The sequence below is a fragment of the Synchiropus splendidus genome, chromosome 18 (genome assembly GCF_027744825.2).
Source record: "Synchiropus splendidus isolate RoL2022-P1 chromosome 18, RoL_Sspl_1.0, whole genome shotgun sequence".
Lineage (NCBI taxonomy): Eukaryota > Metazoa > Chordata > Actinopteri > Syngnathiformes > Callionymidae > Synchiropus > Synchiropus splendidus.
Genome location: NC_071351.1, coordinates 15,221,587 through 15,239,577, shown reverse-complemented (window position 1 = coordinate 15,239,577; position 17,991 = coordinate 15,221,587). Strand labels below are relative to the sequence as shown.

At 43.1% G+C, this 17,991-nt stretch overlaps 1 protein-coding gene and 1 long non-coding RNA gene across 4 annotated transcripts in view; one reads left to right on the top strand and one right to left on the bottom strand.

Annotated features, from left to right (window-relative positions):
- Nucleotides 1-2,477: 2,477 nt before the first annotated feature.
- The window catches only part of LOC128749460 (voltage-dependent calcium channel subunit alpha-2/delta-3-like), a 72,347-nt gene continuing 56,833 nt past the window's right edge, over nt 2,478-17,991 (bottom strand). For all 3 annotated transcript variants that reach the window (XM_053849095.1, XM_053849096.1, XM_053849097.1), the window contains 11 exons: nt 15,600-15,661; nt 14,970-15,014; nt 14,841-14,903; nt 14,169-14,239; nt 12,042-12,117; nt 9,179-9,231; nt 9,028-9,083; nt 7,348-7,462; nt 4,338-4,450; nt 3,272-3,354; nt 2,478-3,156 (listed from right to left, as the gene is read on the bottom strand). In XM_053849095.1, coding sequence (XP_053705070.1) covers nt 3,064-3,156; nt 3,272-3,354; nt 4,338-4,450; nt 7,348-7,462; nt 9,028-9,083; nt 9,179-9,231; nt 12,042-12,117; nt 14,169-14,239; nt 14,841-14,903; nt 14,970-15,014; nt 15,600-15,661 — 830 coding nt within the window. In that variant the 3' untranslated portion in view covers nt 2,478-3,063. The remainder of the gene's footprint in view (nt 3,157-3,271; nt 3,355-4,337; nt 4,451-7,347; nt 7,463-9,027; nt 9,084-9,178; nt 9,232-12,041; nt 12,118-14,168; nt 14,240-14,840; nt 14,904-14,969; nt 15,015-15,599; nt 15,662-17,991) is intronic.
- Nucleotides 7,350-10,126, top strand: LOC128749462 (uncharacterized). Its single transcript, XR_008412932.1, has 3 exons — nt 7,350-7,538; nt 9,338-9,374; nt 10,001-10,126. It is a non-coding gene; the product is annotated as an uncharacterized LOC128749462 (long non-coding RNA).

Genomic DNA, 17,991 nt, shown 5'->3' with positions numbered 1-17,991 from the left:
ATAACGGCTTTTTTGCTCGGTTTCCAATCCCTTTTTTTTGGTCTTCAAATAAAATGGCAGCATAACATAAAATGTGGCACCATTGTGACCGTCTGGAGGTTTTGATCATAATCTCCTATTTCAGGTTGTGTACGGACTCTGAGAGCTGTTTTTATTGACCTGACCCAAACAAGCGTTCTATAATTTTCAAGAAATGTAGTTGATAAGTTGAGCAGTGATGGACAAGTGGCAGCTTCTCTGTTAGCACTGGTTGAATCAGCTGTTATCTTTGTACTCAGTGCCTCTTGCAGGCTTCTGACAGTATCAATGCAGCTGGCTGATCGGTCCTCATGCCCTCATGGGGGTCCATCACAACTGAAGCCTTTTCTTCCTGTCACAGCCCCCACACACACCAGACCAGTGTACATGTCTTCAGCTGGCACCTCGCAACCTTGGCAGCCGCCCATCTGCTGAGGTCTGGTCATTATCACTGGGGAGCAAGTGTGGACAAGGTGGCAGCGAGTCGGCTCGAGGAGGTGAATGAGGACATGACGGTGAGCCAGGTAATTGCGGTGATGAAAACGACGCCCTATGTTTGTGAAGTCGCAGTAGATGCCAGAGTTGATGTGATGTAAACACACCACGTCATCAGGCCCTAATTTGTGTTCAAGCTCATTCTGCAAAACAAAATTCCTTCTGCTAAAGTTAGCGATTCACCGTTGCCTTCCCTCTAAGCAAACATAGGAAAACATGCACGCAGCGAGTTGTGAGATTCGACATGTGGTATGTGAACTGGATCATGTGTTTTTCCCAGCGTGTCTGGGCTCTGCCGTGTTGTGGTCAGCGGGCCTGTGTGAGGTCCTGGTGTGGTTCAGCTGCTGAGAATAAGTTCCATTTAAACATATCTGCGGTCCTCAAAGTGAACCACCATAGTGTTGGGCGCCACATCGGAAGCAAGAGTGAAAGCGTCGTACTTGGTGTGGCAGGTGCGTGAGCATTCAAGTGTCAACGCTCATCCGCTGCATATCGTGTTCTGGGGTATCGGCAAATACTTGGCTATGGTGGTGAGCTAACAGGTTGCTGATGGATGCAGCTTCAGGCTTTATCAGTGCCACAATGTCACTGGACCGTTGGGAAGGCATGTTTATGCTGTCGGTCATGTGGATCTTTTGAGAATGTTAGAATGTCATAGAATTTGGCTTGAGATGCCTAACCTTCTGCACTCTGACTCACAAATTCTGATTTAAAGTGAGAATTCGGATATTTAAGTGAGAAAAAAGAGAACATTATTATTTACAAAATATATAATATGTAGACTGTTTTGTCAGACACAACATCATTTCAGTCATTTTAAAATATGATTGGTTTCTTTCTTTTCTTGCGCAGATGAAGTGACTGATGGAGGCTACAACTCACACAGTGGTGTCTGAAAAGCCAGATTTGGATGATTTTGCTTTGGACTTAACGTAGCAATAAGGAAATACTTGCAGTAGTGGCACATCATGCTCAGACTGCTATGAGTATTCGGACTTTTGAAACAAAATTTTGACTTTAAAGTGAGAATTCTGACATTAAAGTTTCTCACTTCGAAGTGCCTTTTTCTTTTTTTCTACACTGGCCCTAATCCTCTTCCGTTCTCACGTGCTGCTCTGTTTTCTGATTCTCTGCCCTGACTCCAAATTTAGACGCAAGAAATGCAACATTGGCTGGTAAGCAAAGTTCCCACCAAAACAGACTGCTTACTGACCTCACTTTTGCCAGGCGACAGTGAAATTCAATCCCAACTCATTCAAAGTCTGCGCTAATCCTGAGGTTTCTTTTCCCCTACTAATTATTTACGTTGTCCGCCTCAATCTAAACAGTATAAAACCTCCACATCATTACTCCCACGGCTGTGTCATGCTCCGGATGGGTTTCCGAGCGGATTAATGGTGCTCGGTGTGTGTGTAGAAACAGCTTCCAGAAAACGTAGGTGACCATTTATCACTTGCAGGTGGCAACAGGGCTGCCATTGTGGCTCCTCTCCAGAACGTGGAGTGCCTTTCGTACACAGTTTGGATGCACTTTCCCATAACTCATCCAGCAAACAGGAAGGAATCAGAGACCGGATTCGATGCGTGTTGACCCAAAACAGTTCCGAGCCCATTATGGGGTGATGAATGACCCACCGGTGAGGAGCCGCGCAGCGTTTAGGGCCCAAGAAACAGGATGAACTGGGAATAATTAGAGTCACAGTGCAGCTCAGGGGACAGAATCAAGCAAACAGACTAGATTACAGAACGCGAGGGGACGGACGGTAGAGTGCGAAGGAAAGGGAAGGTGGGGGCACTGGCTGTTGACCAGTGTTGACATCAAGGCACTCACACTTGGCTTAATGTTTTACTTCCTCCTCTTGGCGTCTCCAATTATGTGATGTGTTTCAGGGCAGCAGCTAGGAGCCTCGGGAGGAAGAAATATTAGGGCACATTAGTCTTTCACAAGTGGATTTTTGTCACAATTTTATTTCAAAAGTACATAAACAGGACGGATGTCAGACTCACGTCAGAGGACGAAGATTCTCAGTTGTAGGGAACCACTTGCAAATGATGATAAAACTATTTTCCAGATATGTACATTTACACTCAGTTGAAGAAAATAAATCCAGACAAACATTTTCCACCACATATCATCTTCTGTAATTTTTTTTAACCTCCAGAACACACTCAACATCAAACTGGACTGAAAAGAAGTGCGACCATCCTTATCTCCATCCAGTTTGAGGCCCAGCAATAGGCACAAGCCCTCAGCTGCCAGGAAGGACCCAACGGTGCCAAACCAAGTCTGTGCCAACCTCGAGCCGCGTATATACAGAATGAAACCTGATTAATTCATGTTGTCAGAGCACCGTGTCAATGACCACTTCTTAGTCCGTACGAGTGCTTGGTCAGGAGGCAACCCGGGGCTCAGGACTTGCCAGGCAGCGATCTGAGAGTGGGCACAATGCGCAGGGATTGGTGTGTTCTCTTCCAAGGCCTCATTGCCTGTCTGTTGCATGCCAAGCCGATTCAGTCGAACCTCTTGACGGACACGTGTGGTAAGTTCTGGTCATCTGGGCAACAGCGCCAGCACAGCGCAGAGCAGGGTCACTGCAAACGAAGGCGTGGCACTCCCGGCGCCGCCACATTCCATGGAGTTCTCCTGCGAACAGATTGAGATGAAAATACTCTAGTTCTGCCGAGGCAGCGCGTCACTAATCGGAACCAGAATCAGATTATAAAACAGCTTTTACGATGTGTTTCTGGTGTGCGAATACCTCTGGGTGAAAAGGATGACAGGTATCTGGGCGCCTCCTGTCCTTCTGCATCTTCAATCTCTCACACTTGAGAGATTCATTATGTGCAGATGAAGTTAAGGCAATAAAAGAAACATGTGTGTCCACAGCAGGCCCTTTTCCTGCCAGCTTGTTTTTAAAGAGAAAGAAATGTGTGCGTGCTTTTGCGGTGCACCAAGGGATATTTGATCAGACAGCTTTGTGTGATCACAGAGTTCAGCTCTGAAATCTCTTTAAATTTATACTGTCAATATGATGGTGCTGCTTGAACTGGGTTAAATTACGCTTGACGATAATGCCATGCAGTGCCAAGGCCGGGTGGGGGTGGAGAACAGAGTTTGAAATGCTAATAAGATTTTCAATGGTCCCGATGAAGTCGCTTCCTGTGGCGTGCTGCTGACACCCAGAAGTCTGATAGGTTCTATTGACTGTAACTAGAATTCATCTGTACTGGCAGCCTAACCTCTTTGGAAGCGGAGTACCGCAAAAAAGCTGCCACAGGTGTGAGCTAAGAGCGTCTGAGCGGGCGACATCAGTGGGAAAGTGGGGAGCGAAGTGGCTGCTTAGACTCAAGTTTATTCCGCGGTTTTTAAATGTGTATTGCAGTGAAACATATTCACTTGCTGATGGCTGTGTCGGCTTGAGTCACAATGTTGTTCTGCAAATGTTCTTTTTCATGTGCAGGGTGAAGAGAATGCAGCACCACCGTGATGCACAGCCACAATCAGCACCCAGCAGCGAGTGCAACCGACTACGTCCAACAGGAAGGTCTGTCTTCAAGCCGTTCTTTCATCTCCGTTGCTGTGCTTTCATCTTCAAGTAAGAAACCTGAACATACGGCAACTATTGCAGTCAGCGACAAGCCACATGTGCTACAAATATCTGATTTAATGGAGCAGATTAAAATGATAATCACATTTGTTTAGCCTGTGATGAGAGAGATGCACTGTGAAGGGTTTGTTTGTTTTTAATTATGAGCATTTGTTTACGGTGAAGATGACGCTCTTTCATGAGGTCTTGAGCACACTCCTGTTGGATAGAAGGATATACATGATTTCCACTGGGTCCATGGTGATGGGCTCGAACATGTTGCAGTCACATTTGTTGTCTGTCACCACCATGAAGAGGTTGCTGCTGGGGATCTGCTGGATCACGAAGGACCTGCGACACAAGGCAAGTAGAAGCAGTTCAGTTTGATTCTTCTGTGCTGGTGAAGACTTGTCTTCAGACTGGAGCTACGTCAGGAAGATGACGTGTCCTCTGCCAGCTGTCATAAACGCATGAAGACTGACAGCACACATGCGTCCATAATTCACTCCATCCCTTCTTTGTTCTCTTCCTCCTTCTATTGTCTTTGTCTTTTTTCTTTTCTCATCCAAGGCACTCGCCAATGAAGTGTTTCTTCATATTAAACACTCCGAGGAGGAACAAGTGAGTAGAGGCTGCATCGCTTCACAGGCCACAACATGTTTGGCTGCCATTTCACCGAGTGGAGATCGAATCAAATTAAGTTGCAGTAGAAGTTTCAATGCTGTCTCTTTCTCTCTCTCATCTCATCCTCCCTGCTCTTCATCGCCCTCTATATTGCTTTAACCTGGTCAGGTCATCCTCTTCCCTCACTTCCTATTGTCTCTCTCTGGCTCACACTCTCACCCACCGAGTTGCACATTGTCGCGGCGTGGACAACAGAAACACGCTCTAACTTCGTGTCGCTTTCCTTCGCTGCATTGCTCTCGCCCGTCATGCCACGTTCACCTGCACACTCACGGTGTTGTCCCTTTTTGTTGCACATTGTTTTCTGTTTGTCTCTCTAATATTGATTTTCCTTTTCTGCTCTGTCTCTCCCACCGTCTCTCTTTCTCTCCCTCTCCCTCTGACATGTATGCTCGCTGATGTTGATGTAAAATCAACTTGCAATTTAGCTTTTTTAGTTTTCAGATTTCACTTTTAAAAAAAAGCCAAGTTTCTGGTTTGAGAGGAAGTTAAATCCCATCTTTGTCTCTCAGGTCTGGTGAACTCTCGTTCAAACATGAGTTGTGAGTAATGTTCCTGCCAGAGAGAGATCTAGGGTTTGACTGACCGAGCCCATCAGAACTGGCGGTGGGTCCACACGTCCACACCTCCACTCCTCCACAGAGTGTGTGGACGATGACTCAGCAGAGTTCACCGCTGTTGGTGTAGGCTGACAAAAAGCAGAACAAGTGCAGTCGCGGAGGAGAAACTAACAGGACCTGACAGCATGGCAGCAGCTGGCCTGGGACACAGCTCTGCAGCATGCATCTGAGGTAACATGCAAGTGCACCACACACACTCTGAATTCATCTGAATTATATACTTATATACTTAATATATCTGAATTCATACTTGGGTGAGTTAATTTCAGGAAAGACATTTGTATACTTTTATTTCTGCTTCCTGTTGACCTTTGCCTCCTATTGTTGGTTTCCTCTGCAGCACTCAAGGATTCCCACAATGTGTATTCAGAGCTGATGATTCCCTCCTGAGACTCTGAGCTCACACTCAGACACTGGGGTGAGGAGACATGCAGCACAGTGATATATGGCTCTGACTAATGTTCCTAATAGCCTCCTTAAAGACCTACAGAAATGACATCGTCTGTCCTCCGTCGTGCCTCAGTGTCTGGTGAAGCTGGCGGCGCTTTAAAAGGGGTTAAATCATCTCCAGCGGCCACTTAACTTCTAATAGCAACAAGGAGATTGCAATGTTTCTTGTGCTCCGTCATCAGGAAGTACAACAGGACTGACATTTCTCTGCCTTTTGTTCTCTGTGTTGCAGGTCAGGGAGGTGGATCTGGTCGAGAGCTGGACTCTGACGGATGCATGTTGGTGACATGGTAATGCAAGCGCCTTCATCATCTCATGGACCAGACGTTTTATCATCCTAACGTGCTGTAGGTGAGTTCCTCTCCACTGGTGCCTGTTCTCAACTGTACTGAACAAGGCAGTACTGTAAATAATGATTTCAACAGCTGAACTAGTTGCACCATGTTAGAGCCAGATTAGAGTCAAAATAGGTCCTCTTTTCAGAACTGCTCTTCTGCAGTGGATCTTCCTGCTCACTCCTAAAAAAAAAGCCAGCATACATGTGTGTCTGCTCCGTCTAAAACCACATTATGCTCCTGCCAGCCAGCGCCGTGGTTACCCTGCTGACCTTGTGGGGGCAGCACCGCCAACAACACACACACACAAAGTACACACCCGCAGTCCTGAGCTTCACTCGCATCCCCACAGCTGGGAGCAATGAAGGGCCCATCTGAGGGATCTAGAGAACACCCCACAATTGCCTGACAGAAAAGCCCAAATTGTTAATGGGGACCACACTCATTTCCCCATTTTTTAAAGGAAGCTCTTTTTTCCACCTCCGTCCCTCATCACTGAGAGCCTCATATTTCAAACTGCCAGAGGAGCCAGTCAGTGTCTCTGCTGGGCTTTGATGGATCGGCTGTGTTTTCAATAGACTTGTGACTTCAATGTGATTCTCATTTTCAGGCAGGGACTGTAGAATGGGAGAGGAAGTAAGTGCTGCGGCCCGCTGTCTGTAAAGTGGAGTCTTAAAGCTCCCTCATTGGATACAATGAAGCTTGATTAAGTGATGCACCAGGACGCCATCCTTTTTAAACACGTTTATCGCGCACCATTCTGGTACTCAAATGGCACACAACGACTCGTAGCTGCAAACCACGTCGACAGACATCCCTCCTGTGATGGCTCACTGCTGTAGCCGTATCTCTCTGAGAGATACAGACACAAGTCTGGCTCCAGGATCAAAATTTAAGACTGAATATTGTTAAAAAAGAGCTATATGCTATAGAAATGATGAAAATAATGAGTTTTGCAGTTTTCTGCAAACCTGCTTTTTAGCACCAAAAACAGGCCCAACTTTCAGACTGCATTGCCATTTTTTTTAGAACCACCTGAATCTGGATGAGAGTTGTGTTTAGTTAAATCCTCTGTCCTTTACCTGCTGATCTGGTTGACTGCTGACTTCACCTTCATCATGTTTTGTTTCTCTCTAACACTGTGTTTGTTGTCACCTACTTGATGCAGCCGTCACAGTCGACGTGCCCAGTGTTCTCCTTGATGGTCCTCTCGGAGACGAAGGCTGGGTACTCGGTGTCACATGGCACCTGCATGGACCGACCAAACCTCTGAGCTGAACCGGGACCAAGAAGAACGGTGGAAAATGAGAGCAGGAAAGAGAGAGAATGGCAGAACCTGCGTAAGAGCTGGTGAGACGTTCCTGGAAGGGTTTGTTTCAAAGTCAAATTTCTATTTAAAATAGTTGTGCAAATAGTTAGCAAGCAAACATTTGAACACACCACATCCTTGCAAACACAGAGACCTGAGAGAAAACATGGCATATTTAGCACACACAGGATTATTTGAACTATTGTGCCGCCCGGAGGAGTGAAGCGGTACTACAATTCGACTCTGAACCAAGCAACTCTGTCCCTCAAGGTCCATATTTGTGAGTCAGACTCATTAAACAGCTGCTGACATAATGCTAATTTGCATATTAAACATTTAAAGACTGTGGTTTGTGAGCTTGTCAGAAGGCATTTCCATGAAAACATTCATCAGAAGGTGGATTACTGGCGTGATGTGAGAGCAAGACTTTAATGACTTGGTGTGAGTGCGATGTCCAGGCCGGTATTAGCTCCCACACCGCACACACGCCTGGATTAGTTCAGCCCGATTGTCAGTTTCGCCTGCTAATTTAGTGTGTGTCACTGCACCACATCTCTATTGTACCGGGACACAGATCGTCGGTTTAAGCTCCGAGACTATCCGGCTGTGAAATTGTCCCGACGACTTGGCGAGCACTCGCGGCTCCACTTTCTGGATAAAACTCTGCTCACGCAGCGATTTTGTTTTTTCATCCTAAGACTTTAATTTCGAGGCTCTTAAACGCTTTCACAAAATACAAAATATTTTCCAATTACTTTTGGGTGGAATTAATACGACAATATGATGCTGATTAAAGCGACTTTGTGACACGCACGCACAGCTCAACACTCCATAACGCGAGAGCTGTAATCGCATAGATGTGAGACACACGCTTGGAAGAAACTGAGACGAAGTGTAAAAACAAAACAGGCCTTCTTTTCCCTCTCCTCCAAACACGACACAGAGCCTCGCAGATCATAAAGCCTAATCCTCCCTGGTCACAAACACGCTCAGTCTGGCTGAGGTCACCTGAGGTAATCTCCTGTTTTGCCATTTCCACTTTTTAGTTTTGGATTATGACTGTTTATTCCAGTGGTCAAACTGGCTCAGACAGAGAGAAAATAGTCGGAGGCAAACGATGAAAGCAGGCTTGTTTGTGGCGCTGAGGTTCCTGCCATTTGTTCATTAGTTTGACTGTGAGGAGGATTACAGCAGAAGTCTTTTTCCATCGAGGCCAAGTGTGACGCGTTCAGGGACACTGATTCGATAATCAGCAGGCGTTTTTGTCGGTACGTACAGAAAATTTTGAAGAAGCGCTTCTTCAGATACAGTTTTAGAAATATTTCTTTGCATAAGCAAAGGGAGGGCTGTTGACCTTGGCGGAGGTCAGCGCTAGCCAAAGGCCCTCACATTCACAGGGCAACTAATACTCCTCAGGCAGCACATTGGTCAGGACTTTGAGCTTCTTTTTGGCTGTTCACGATAAATACCAGGATCGTTTGATGTCCATGTTTACACATGCTCTCGACAATATTATACCATATTTCCTACCTTTAGCAGAGAGGTCAGAGTGCCACCAACTGTACAGGTTGAACTCCACCAGGAATCTTGATGTGAAAGATGAGAATGCGACAAAGGACAAAGCCCAGTTAAAGTCCATCTGGACGTAAGCTTGTCGATATCAGACGGTCAGCAGACTTACATGACAAGTTCGGTGAAGATCCACTTCACAGCAGAGAAGAAGGCGAAATATGGCTGCAGAGATGATCAACAATATTACACACTGAACACCAGAAGATGTTTGACGGCTGACACTGTTCTTCACTGAGATGAAACTGTAACATTAATTCCTTCCCCACAGGTGTCTCCTCCTCAGTCTGCCGAGCTGCTTTGGAACGGTAAAACTGTATTTTATGTTTGAAAAATATTTCAATAGTTATCATGACAGTGATTTGATCCTTTTTTAAATTGAAGACAGTTGTTACAACCTCAAATGTAGATGGTACATGGATGACTCTGTGCTTCCAGGTTAAAGACGAGTGATGTTTTTCTCAGCTATTTACAAGCATATAACGATGTTAAACTACATGAGATGTTAACAATGAGTAATGCCCATTTTGAACGGTGTTTCTTGTCCCTAAAAGTGAGTAAATAAAAGATATTCAAAAACACATCTCACAATACATTTAGAAGTTCAACCCACAGTTCCATTGCCATGATTACTTATAAAAACCTCTCGAAAATGATTAAATGTATATAAAATTAAAGAAATATAGTTAATGTAATTTTTATTGAAAAAGGAATGTATTTAAAAACACATTTTCTCCTGATTTCACAATATTTTAGCAACACATTAGTTTGTTAAAATTGACAGTCACAGAATCATTAATTTTCTTCAAATTTTCTTGTGTTAACCTTATTCATAATCATTTTCATCAATTGGATTTTCTCATTTTCATCCTGTATGATAATGAATGGCGGTTGGCAGAGATGGAAACTGAAGTTTAAATATTGCTCTTAACAGGGGAGCCACAGACGCCTGCTTATATCATCACTTTGAGCAAGCAAGTCTGCAGTGAGAGGTGCGGGGTCTTCTCTTCTTCACGAGTGCTGCATCTTTTATAAAACACTTGTCGAAACCAACATGCCCTGATGTTTTGATAACACAATGAATTAATAAAGAGGCTTCTGAGCTTGTTTTTGTTTTCAGCTGTGAAACTCTGTAGCGATTCAGTCCGAGTGACTGCCCTGCTGTTGAACTGACAGTGTAATCTTGAAGATATTTTCAGCAGTGTAACTCCTTAAAATGTAACCAGTCAACTTTACAGACCAAGTGTCTTATTTTTTCTCTTTTAATTTTGACTCAGGAAGAGGAGCTGCGACCTGACCCCTCCTCCACTCACCCCCATGCGATGCTGTCATCAGGCTTCTGTTAACAAATGTGATTTTTTTCACACACAAAAGTGGCTTCTTTGTTTTTGGATGAGCCCTCCAGAAATCCACCAGAAAACAGTTCAAGTTTGTCTATATTGTCCGAGTGGTAAAATTAAATATGCTGCTGAGATAACAAATGTTACTTTGAACAAAGACCTCTGTAGATTGCGCACTGAAACATGGTGATGGCACAAAGGAATCTGGCTGCACGGGTACATCCCAATCAAGTGCAACTGAGCGCAGACGCATTTAAATAAGCTAATCATATGTAAATGAGTTTCTCCTTCATGTTCTGAAAATCCAAATTGAATTAGAAAAACAGGAATAAAAAGCATCAAGGAATGTGGGCTTGAGGTGTTCCTGGCTGAAGTGGTTTACACTTTCCATGCATAAATATAATACTCTTTATACGTATTGTGTGCGATGGAGAAACGATGAGACGGATGACATATATGTGGCTTGTTGGAAAGATCTGACGCTGGAGTTTAAACAGCATAAAACAGGTCATGAGGGCAAGTCAATAAACTAGCGACTGGAAATGAAGCAGTGGAGAAGGCATGGAATGGACAATGTGCATTGCAGGGATTATTGTCAGGACAATTGAAAAAAATAAAACTATCCTCCCAGAAACCACCTGTCGCACACATTGCTAGCTCTATAAGGACAAAATGAATTCTCAGTCTCACACATATGTGCTGAGAGAGTAAGAGCGCATGCAGTTGAAATGGGAGTTGAGTAAAACGGAGGGCAGGCAGAGAAAATGGACAGACCCCATACCACAATCCCTATTTTGCACCTTTGCACAGTGCTCAGAGTGTGAAGAACACACTTGAATCAAATATTTTATATCACTGTCTTGGTTTAAAAAAGGCTCCTCTCAGTGCAAGAGATTTGAAAAACAGGTGGATCAATAAGAAATCCAACACCTCAAAATACTTTCAACGTGTTAATGTGTGATAGTTTTTTTGGTAAATAAACAAGAGCGATCAGAGCAGGGAATGTATTGTTCTCTGTTCGACATCCTGCCGACACATCTGTCTGTGCCTCGCCACCTGGTGGAGTTTCCCCCCACAATCAATACAATTGTATCAGTTAAAGAGTGGATGCAAAAAATGAAGTTGTTACAATGTAATCATCATTGTATTTTGACCTACAGAGTGATCAAATGAAAATGCTACATGTTGTGCCGTTCCTCCAGGATGTGTCTCACACCTTGCATTAATGTCAGATTGCTGGGAATTTTGATGGTTCTTCTGTCCTGTTTGAGTGAACGTGAGGCCCCAGGAGAGTTTTCAAGCCTCTCTTAAAGCTGCTCACCAACTGCACCCTTAAAATATTGTGCTACTTGATCTGTTTTCTTCCCTGCCCCGTCACTCTTCCTACAGACGGTGTTGACAAACTCCCACTCAGCGACCTGTTGCCCTTGAGGGGCATCTGGACCCTCCATTACCCTGCAGTTGCTCTCCAAAATTCAGAGTTGTCTACTGGTGCAGTCTGAAGTTGTGTTGAAAGGTGAGAAAATCAAATTAGAATCATGATTCTTCTAGCTTCCGTAGATGTTTGATCAGATGGGAGAAAGCGACCCCTCACAGGAAATGCAAGCGAAGATGTTCAAGCACGTCAGTACTCACATCCAGGAGTGTCTGTCCACTGTCGCTGCTCTCTGAAAACACCCAGCACAGAGCCTGGTAGTCATACAGTGTCACCCTGAGAAGAGCAAAAACAACAAACGTGTTTGTGAATGTTCAGGTGCTCGGCCTGTTGCAACACAACTGTTCCCACTAAAGCCTCCAGGGGTCCACAAGAGCCGGAACGGAGCACTCGCCTGTAGCAGGACCTTCCATCTGCAACGTAGTGAAAGAAGTGTTGGAGGAAAGTGTGGAGGTGACATTGTTAGATGGAAGGATGACGATATTGGCCTCCTGAATCAGTCCCTGAGAGAGCATCTTCAACAATGACACTTCTAACTCAGCTCCCTGTCTTGTGTCAGAGTTCCTGTCACTAACCCCTGCATCATGCCAGGTCTGACTACTGTCCTATCGTGCTTCCCTTTCATTCTTCTGTCACAGATATCACCCTTGACAGTCATCTGCACCCAGTGGCAGGCTGTCAGGGCCAGCAAGGCTTAGCGCTTGAGTGCAAACGTTTGAGATATTTATTTTGTTCACGTTTAACATGTTAATAACGGGGCGCACAGGCGTAGCAGTGTGATTCTACTGTGACATGTTCTTGTGCCGCTGTTGGCTGTCTGGTTGACTGAGACTAAACACAAAACTAAGACTACAAACGAGAGTACAACAGGGCTTCCGCTACATAACACGTGACAATAACCAATACTTTCAGTTGAGGGAAATGTCAGGCCTGCAGACTGATAGATGCAAGGTAACTTGACTATTTGCTTTCAACTACTGTATATTGTCTTTATATCATCAATGTCACTGTGTACTTGATGCTGTTGTTTTTCTAGATGATCCATTTGGACACAGTCGAGTCAAAAGGAGGAAAAGTTTCAGCTGATGGAGGAATGGCGAGGGATTATTTTCATGTTATATATTTTACTCTTGAGTGCCTCTTCAGCCTTAAAAGAATCTGCAGCAACTTCATTGCTTAAAAATATTGCTGATGGATAAAGCTTCCATCCACAAAAGCATATTTTGGATTCGGCATCACTAACATGGGATGTTCAAGAGATGTTGATATTTTTATATTTTTCTTGATTCAGTTATCAACCTCATCGTGAGACTGCAATTTCCATTTAGCACCAGTATTCAGCTGCTTCAGTGTTGTCATGGTTCAGGCTCTTTGTTCACACACATATATATATATATATATATATATATATATATATATATATATATAAATCATTTCATGATGAAGGAGACAGACTCCCTCAAACCACAGCATCTTCAGTGTCCCAACTTGTCTGACTAGAAATAACTTGCCTTTGATTTGTAAATATTTTGCCCAATAATGTGCAAATGTACTGCAATAAAATCTTCTTCACACAGAATCCCAACAAACACGTCAACTCCAGGTTAGATCAATTTAAACCAACATGAATTTGGCTTCCAGTAGTCATCTGCAGAAACTCCAGAAGGGAGCACATGTGTGGAGAAAAATCAACTTCACAGAAAAAGGACAACAAAAAGACTGGCACAGGACTTTCATAGAAAAATATTCTATGAAAGGTATTCTAAACGTAATACAGATAAGTATTTTTACTCTGTAGTCATCCTCTTTTGTAGAAGGCGATTATAATAGACTGGATAAAAGTGTCTCTGAAGAGGTTTTTTTTATTTTATTTTTATTTTATACGCTCGCCCCATCAAATCTACATCCAAACCTTGAACCTGGCCATATATGTTAATTTTCATCTCACTTGTTTTTGGAATGGCATTTTTGTGGAGAGAGGCTTCACCTTGGATCTTAAATAAATTAAATTTTTGTGTGAAGTGTCCTTTTAGTTTAGTGTAGTTCAAGAAGAAATGTTCAATTTAATTTCCACGCCTTTCAGAAACTCACATTACTACACAAATGTCATGCCAGCAACAGAACTGTACACCTGAGCCTGTGATTTATCTTGGGATTCCAAAAACTCTTGATCAAGAAATGGAGATGTCTCAGGTAAGGGGTCAGAGTCCAGCTGATCATTGTCCACCATGACTGGGTGAGTTAAGAGCTGTCAGCAGCACGACAAACATGGTCTCATTCTGTGCCTGAGACCGACACAAAACACACAGTCACCTTGAAGTGCTTACCTTTTGAAAGACCCCATCTGCAGGAGCTTACTCATGACTGCTCCCTCTGCTTCCCCGAAGAAATTCCCCGTCTGCGATAGAAAAGAGCACAAACATCCCAAAATCAGAGCAGTTAAATGTCTTGCACTGTCAATAAAACAGACAGTTGTAGTGCTAAAACACAAGTTCATAATTTTAGAAAATGCAACAAAAACAAAAACAAACAAAATGGTACATGTTAATGCAGAAACACTGCCACTGCAACATCAATATACTTTTTTTTATTTAGAAAAGTCAAAGGGAAACCACTCGGAAATGAAAGAAAATCAATCTCAAATTCAAGTCAACATATGGAGGTCTTGCTTCACGCCACAGATCCTGTAGTTGAGTGCCTTCAAGTGGGCACTAAAAATAAGGCCAGTGCTTCATCAGTCCAGCTTCATTCAGACGTGTGCCTGTCTTCTCCTGAGGTTGTTCTCTGGCCAGCCTCCGTTTCTCTCTGTCGCTCCATAAAAGTGCATCTTTTGTTTCCACTTGTGTTGAAAAACAACCAACTTTCCATGACTTATAACAACAAAGCAGATATTTTACGGGGACTATCTGGTGCAGCGAAAACTGGCTTCAGAACAAACATTCTTGGAAAAGCACTGCCTATGAAATATTATTCACATAGACTGAAGAACTCTATATTACCAAAGAATAGTCTTCCGCCACCAGAATGAAGCCATTGTTGTCGATCAGGTAGCAGTTGATGTTCTGTCAGAGAAGAACTGTCAGTGTTGTGTCTCATAAAAGCATGCACTGTTGATAGGCAAAACAAACCTCGTCGTCGCAACTTATGGAACATTTCCCATCAAGAGCTGCACACTGAAAGACAAGTGAGAAATCAATATGTGACAAAAATATTCGTAATTCCTAAAAATGATCTATATTGTGCTACACTGTGACGACTCGGCAGCAGCGGTTGGCATTTTTTGATTAATCGACAGTGTTTTCAGAGTGTTCGTGACTACATACTGCACATGGGTCACTGGAAAAAGTGCCCTGTCAGCCAAGCTGCCCAGCTCACAGACATGAAATGGTCACATGGCACAGAATTTTATCCAATCAGCACCTGAGAATCTGGTCGCCTTTCTGTAGTGACCCAAGTTCTTGTGGTAGAAACTCCTGATCAGTTCTCAACAGAAGGGTCCACTCATACTTGGGGTTCGCATGGGTGCAGCACAAATGTGATGCAGGTTCAAATCCTTTTATTGAACTTCCGGACACGTTCTAACTGCTATTTGAAAGCACATTCTGCATGAAGATGTATTCAATATAACTCATTTGGAACGTCATTCTAGAGCAAGGGAGTTAAATGGAACTGTGAATTAATGTGAAACACCTACCACTGTCAAACACACACTCATTGGGAAGGGGACTGAGAAAATAAACGGAGGAAAGACTCTTCACCTGTTTGCTGGCCGTCCAGAACTTCCTCTGAAAGAATTCCAGTTTCATCTGGATCCCTACGGCTGGAGAACAAACACGGGCTATTAAATATCATGAGAGATGGCAAGAAATCGATTAATATGATTGGTAACTAGGACAATGCGACCCATCCCCTGAAGGCTGATGATGTGAGTCCATTACAGAGTCCAATATGATAGAAAGCTCTGAGACCCGTCACGCACCAGGACAGTAAATCCCAATCACCTATCGTATGTGTTAGGAACTGATTGGAGATCGTGGTTCTCAATATCTTACATGTGCACGACTGAGATGCCCAGCTGGCTTGTCTACCAGATACAGCTTCACTTTCATCCATGAATTTATGCATCAAGTCATGTATTCAACAAGCACCTTGTGAACATTATGCGTTAAAAAAATGTCTAGTATTTTGGTTGAGAATTGGCGGACAGCAAAAGCTGCAGCGATATTTTGACTACTGGCTGGTGAAACACTGTCCAGGTGGTGGAGAAAACAAGCTTTGCTACAAAAGCGATTACAAACTAATACCAGAACAGTCCCACTCAGTGGAATTGCACTGGTGTGCACTTTTCATGTTGATGTGATTGTTTAGAGGAGTGTCTTTTTTTAATGAAATGTCTTACAACTGTAACGGTGGTGTTTCATTTTACCATCTACTGCAGATGCACAAATCTCCTGAAGATGAGGTGCCAGCTAGAAGTGATGTAATGCAATGCCACCTACTACAGTGTCGCAATGGGGTTTGATATCTTTTTAAAAGACTTTTAAATATTTCATATTGTTAACATTTCTCACTTGTGAAGCAATAGCATTAGAACGGTTTAGAAAAGGCATTTAATTGTCTTATTGGATTCTATTGTATTTCACTTTTAAATATAATATTTTAGAAGTGGTAAGAAAAGCAACAATACATGAAATATAAAATAATATTGGTTATTAATATTACTTTTGTGGGCATATTAATTCATACTATCACATTTTTTTTTTCACCATTTCTAGGACTGAGCCAAAGACGGTGAACATTAATTCAACATGTTCAACCAGGAAAGACACTTACTGTCATGAACGAAGTCCCACAACGCACTGCAACAGTTATCTTGCGATACGACACATCGGGAGTGGTGATACAATATATTGCAATACATTGCTACTGTAAGTTCAGCCATATATTGTATTTTTTGTTAAGAGTCTTCATTATACGGGGGAAAAGCAAATAATGCAGTGCAACATTATGTGCATGAAAACACGTTATTTGTAATGAACTCTGTCAAGTTAGTTAGTCATCAACAAACTCCAGTGTACAGTATTAAAAGCGTCACGAATGCAGCAGCATATCCAAGTATCTATGCAGTAAATATTGATATAGCAGACTTAAAATATAAATTCAACATTACATTACACTTTTACGATTTTTGTCTATTGAAACATTTTATATTGTGCAATCAAGTATCACGATATTTCAGTATATCAATACTTTTGTTCACCACTATAAAGTAAGCAGAGGGCCATTTATATTTAGACCCGAATTTAAACAACAACCCAACAAACCGTTCCTGGATTATATTACAGCATCAATGTTGACCTAGAAACAAAAAGACTAACGCACTAAGCTGGCTCACTAATGCTTTTGGAAATCCCTGAAGCAGCCAATACTTAATTTCCCGAGGTATCACTTAAGAAGTAGGGGGGATTTTACGCGGGGTTTATGAGGTGTGTGGTACAATCACCAGTCAGTCATCAGAGCAATACCCGGCAGCCTTCAGATATTCGGGATTCTCACAGGGAATACATCAATGCATACAGTATGCACCCTGTTCGCTTCTTTTCAGCAAGTTCAACACACACACAGGCACCGATCTAGAGGACAAAATCTAAATATAGTAACAAACAATGTTTTTAAAGTGCCAATGAACGTTGTGATGCAGCAGACGTGACAGTAACCTTCAGGAGTGTGATGACACTGCCGTATAAAATGACTGATCTATGTGAGGCTCAGAATATGACCCCAGATTTAAGTAATCGTATGCAAATCATTCGTCTTTGCGGAACACAGTTGAGGCTTTCACATGATGCTAATGCTCTGCTGCTTAAAGAGGGAAAACATCATTAAAGGTAACAGAGTGCATTGATGCCGACTGACGACAAATTGTAGAAACAACAACTATGTTTTGACAATACAAAGCTGGCTTCTGTCATCACTACATAGTCCATCACTACATGCGGCTGTTTCACTTTGATTTACGGGCCGCATAGCTCACAACAGGAAGAGAGCATCTTCCCGCTCTCCTCAATGTTAAGTGCAGCTGTCGTGATTCACATTCACCCATTAATTGCAAATACAGGGACAAAACCCGTCCGACTGAAGGGCAAATCA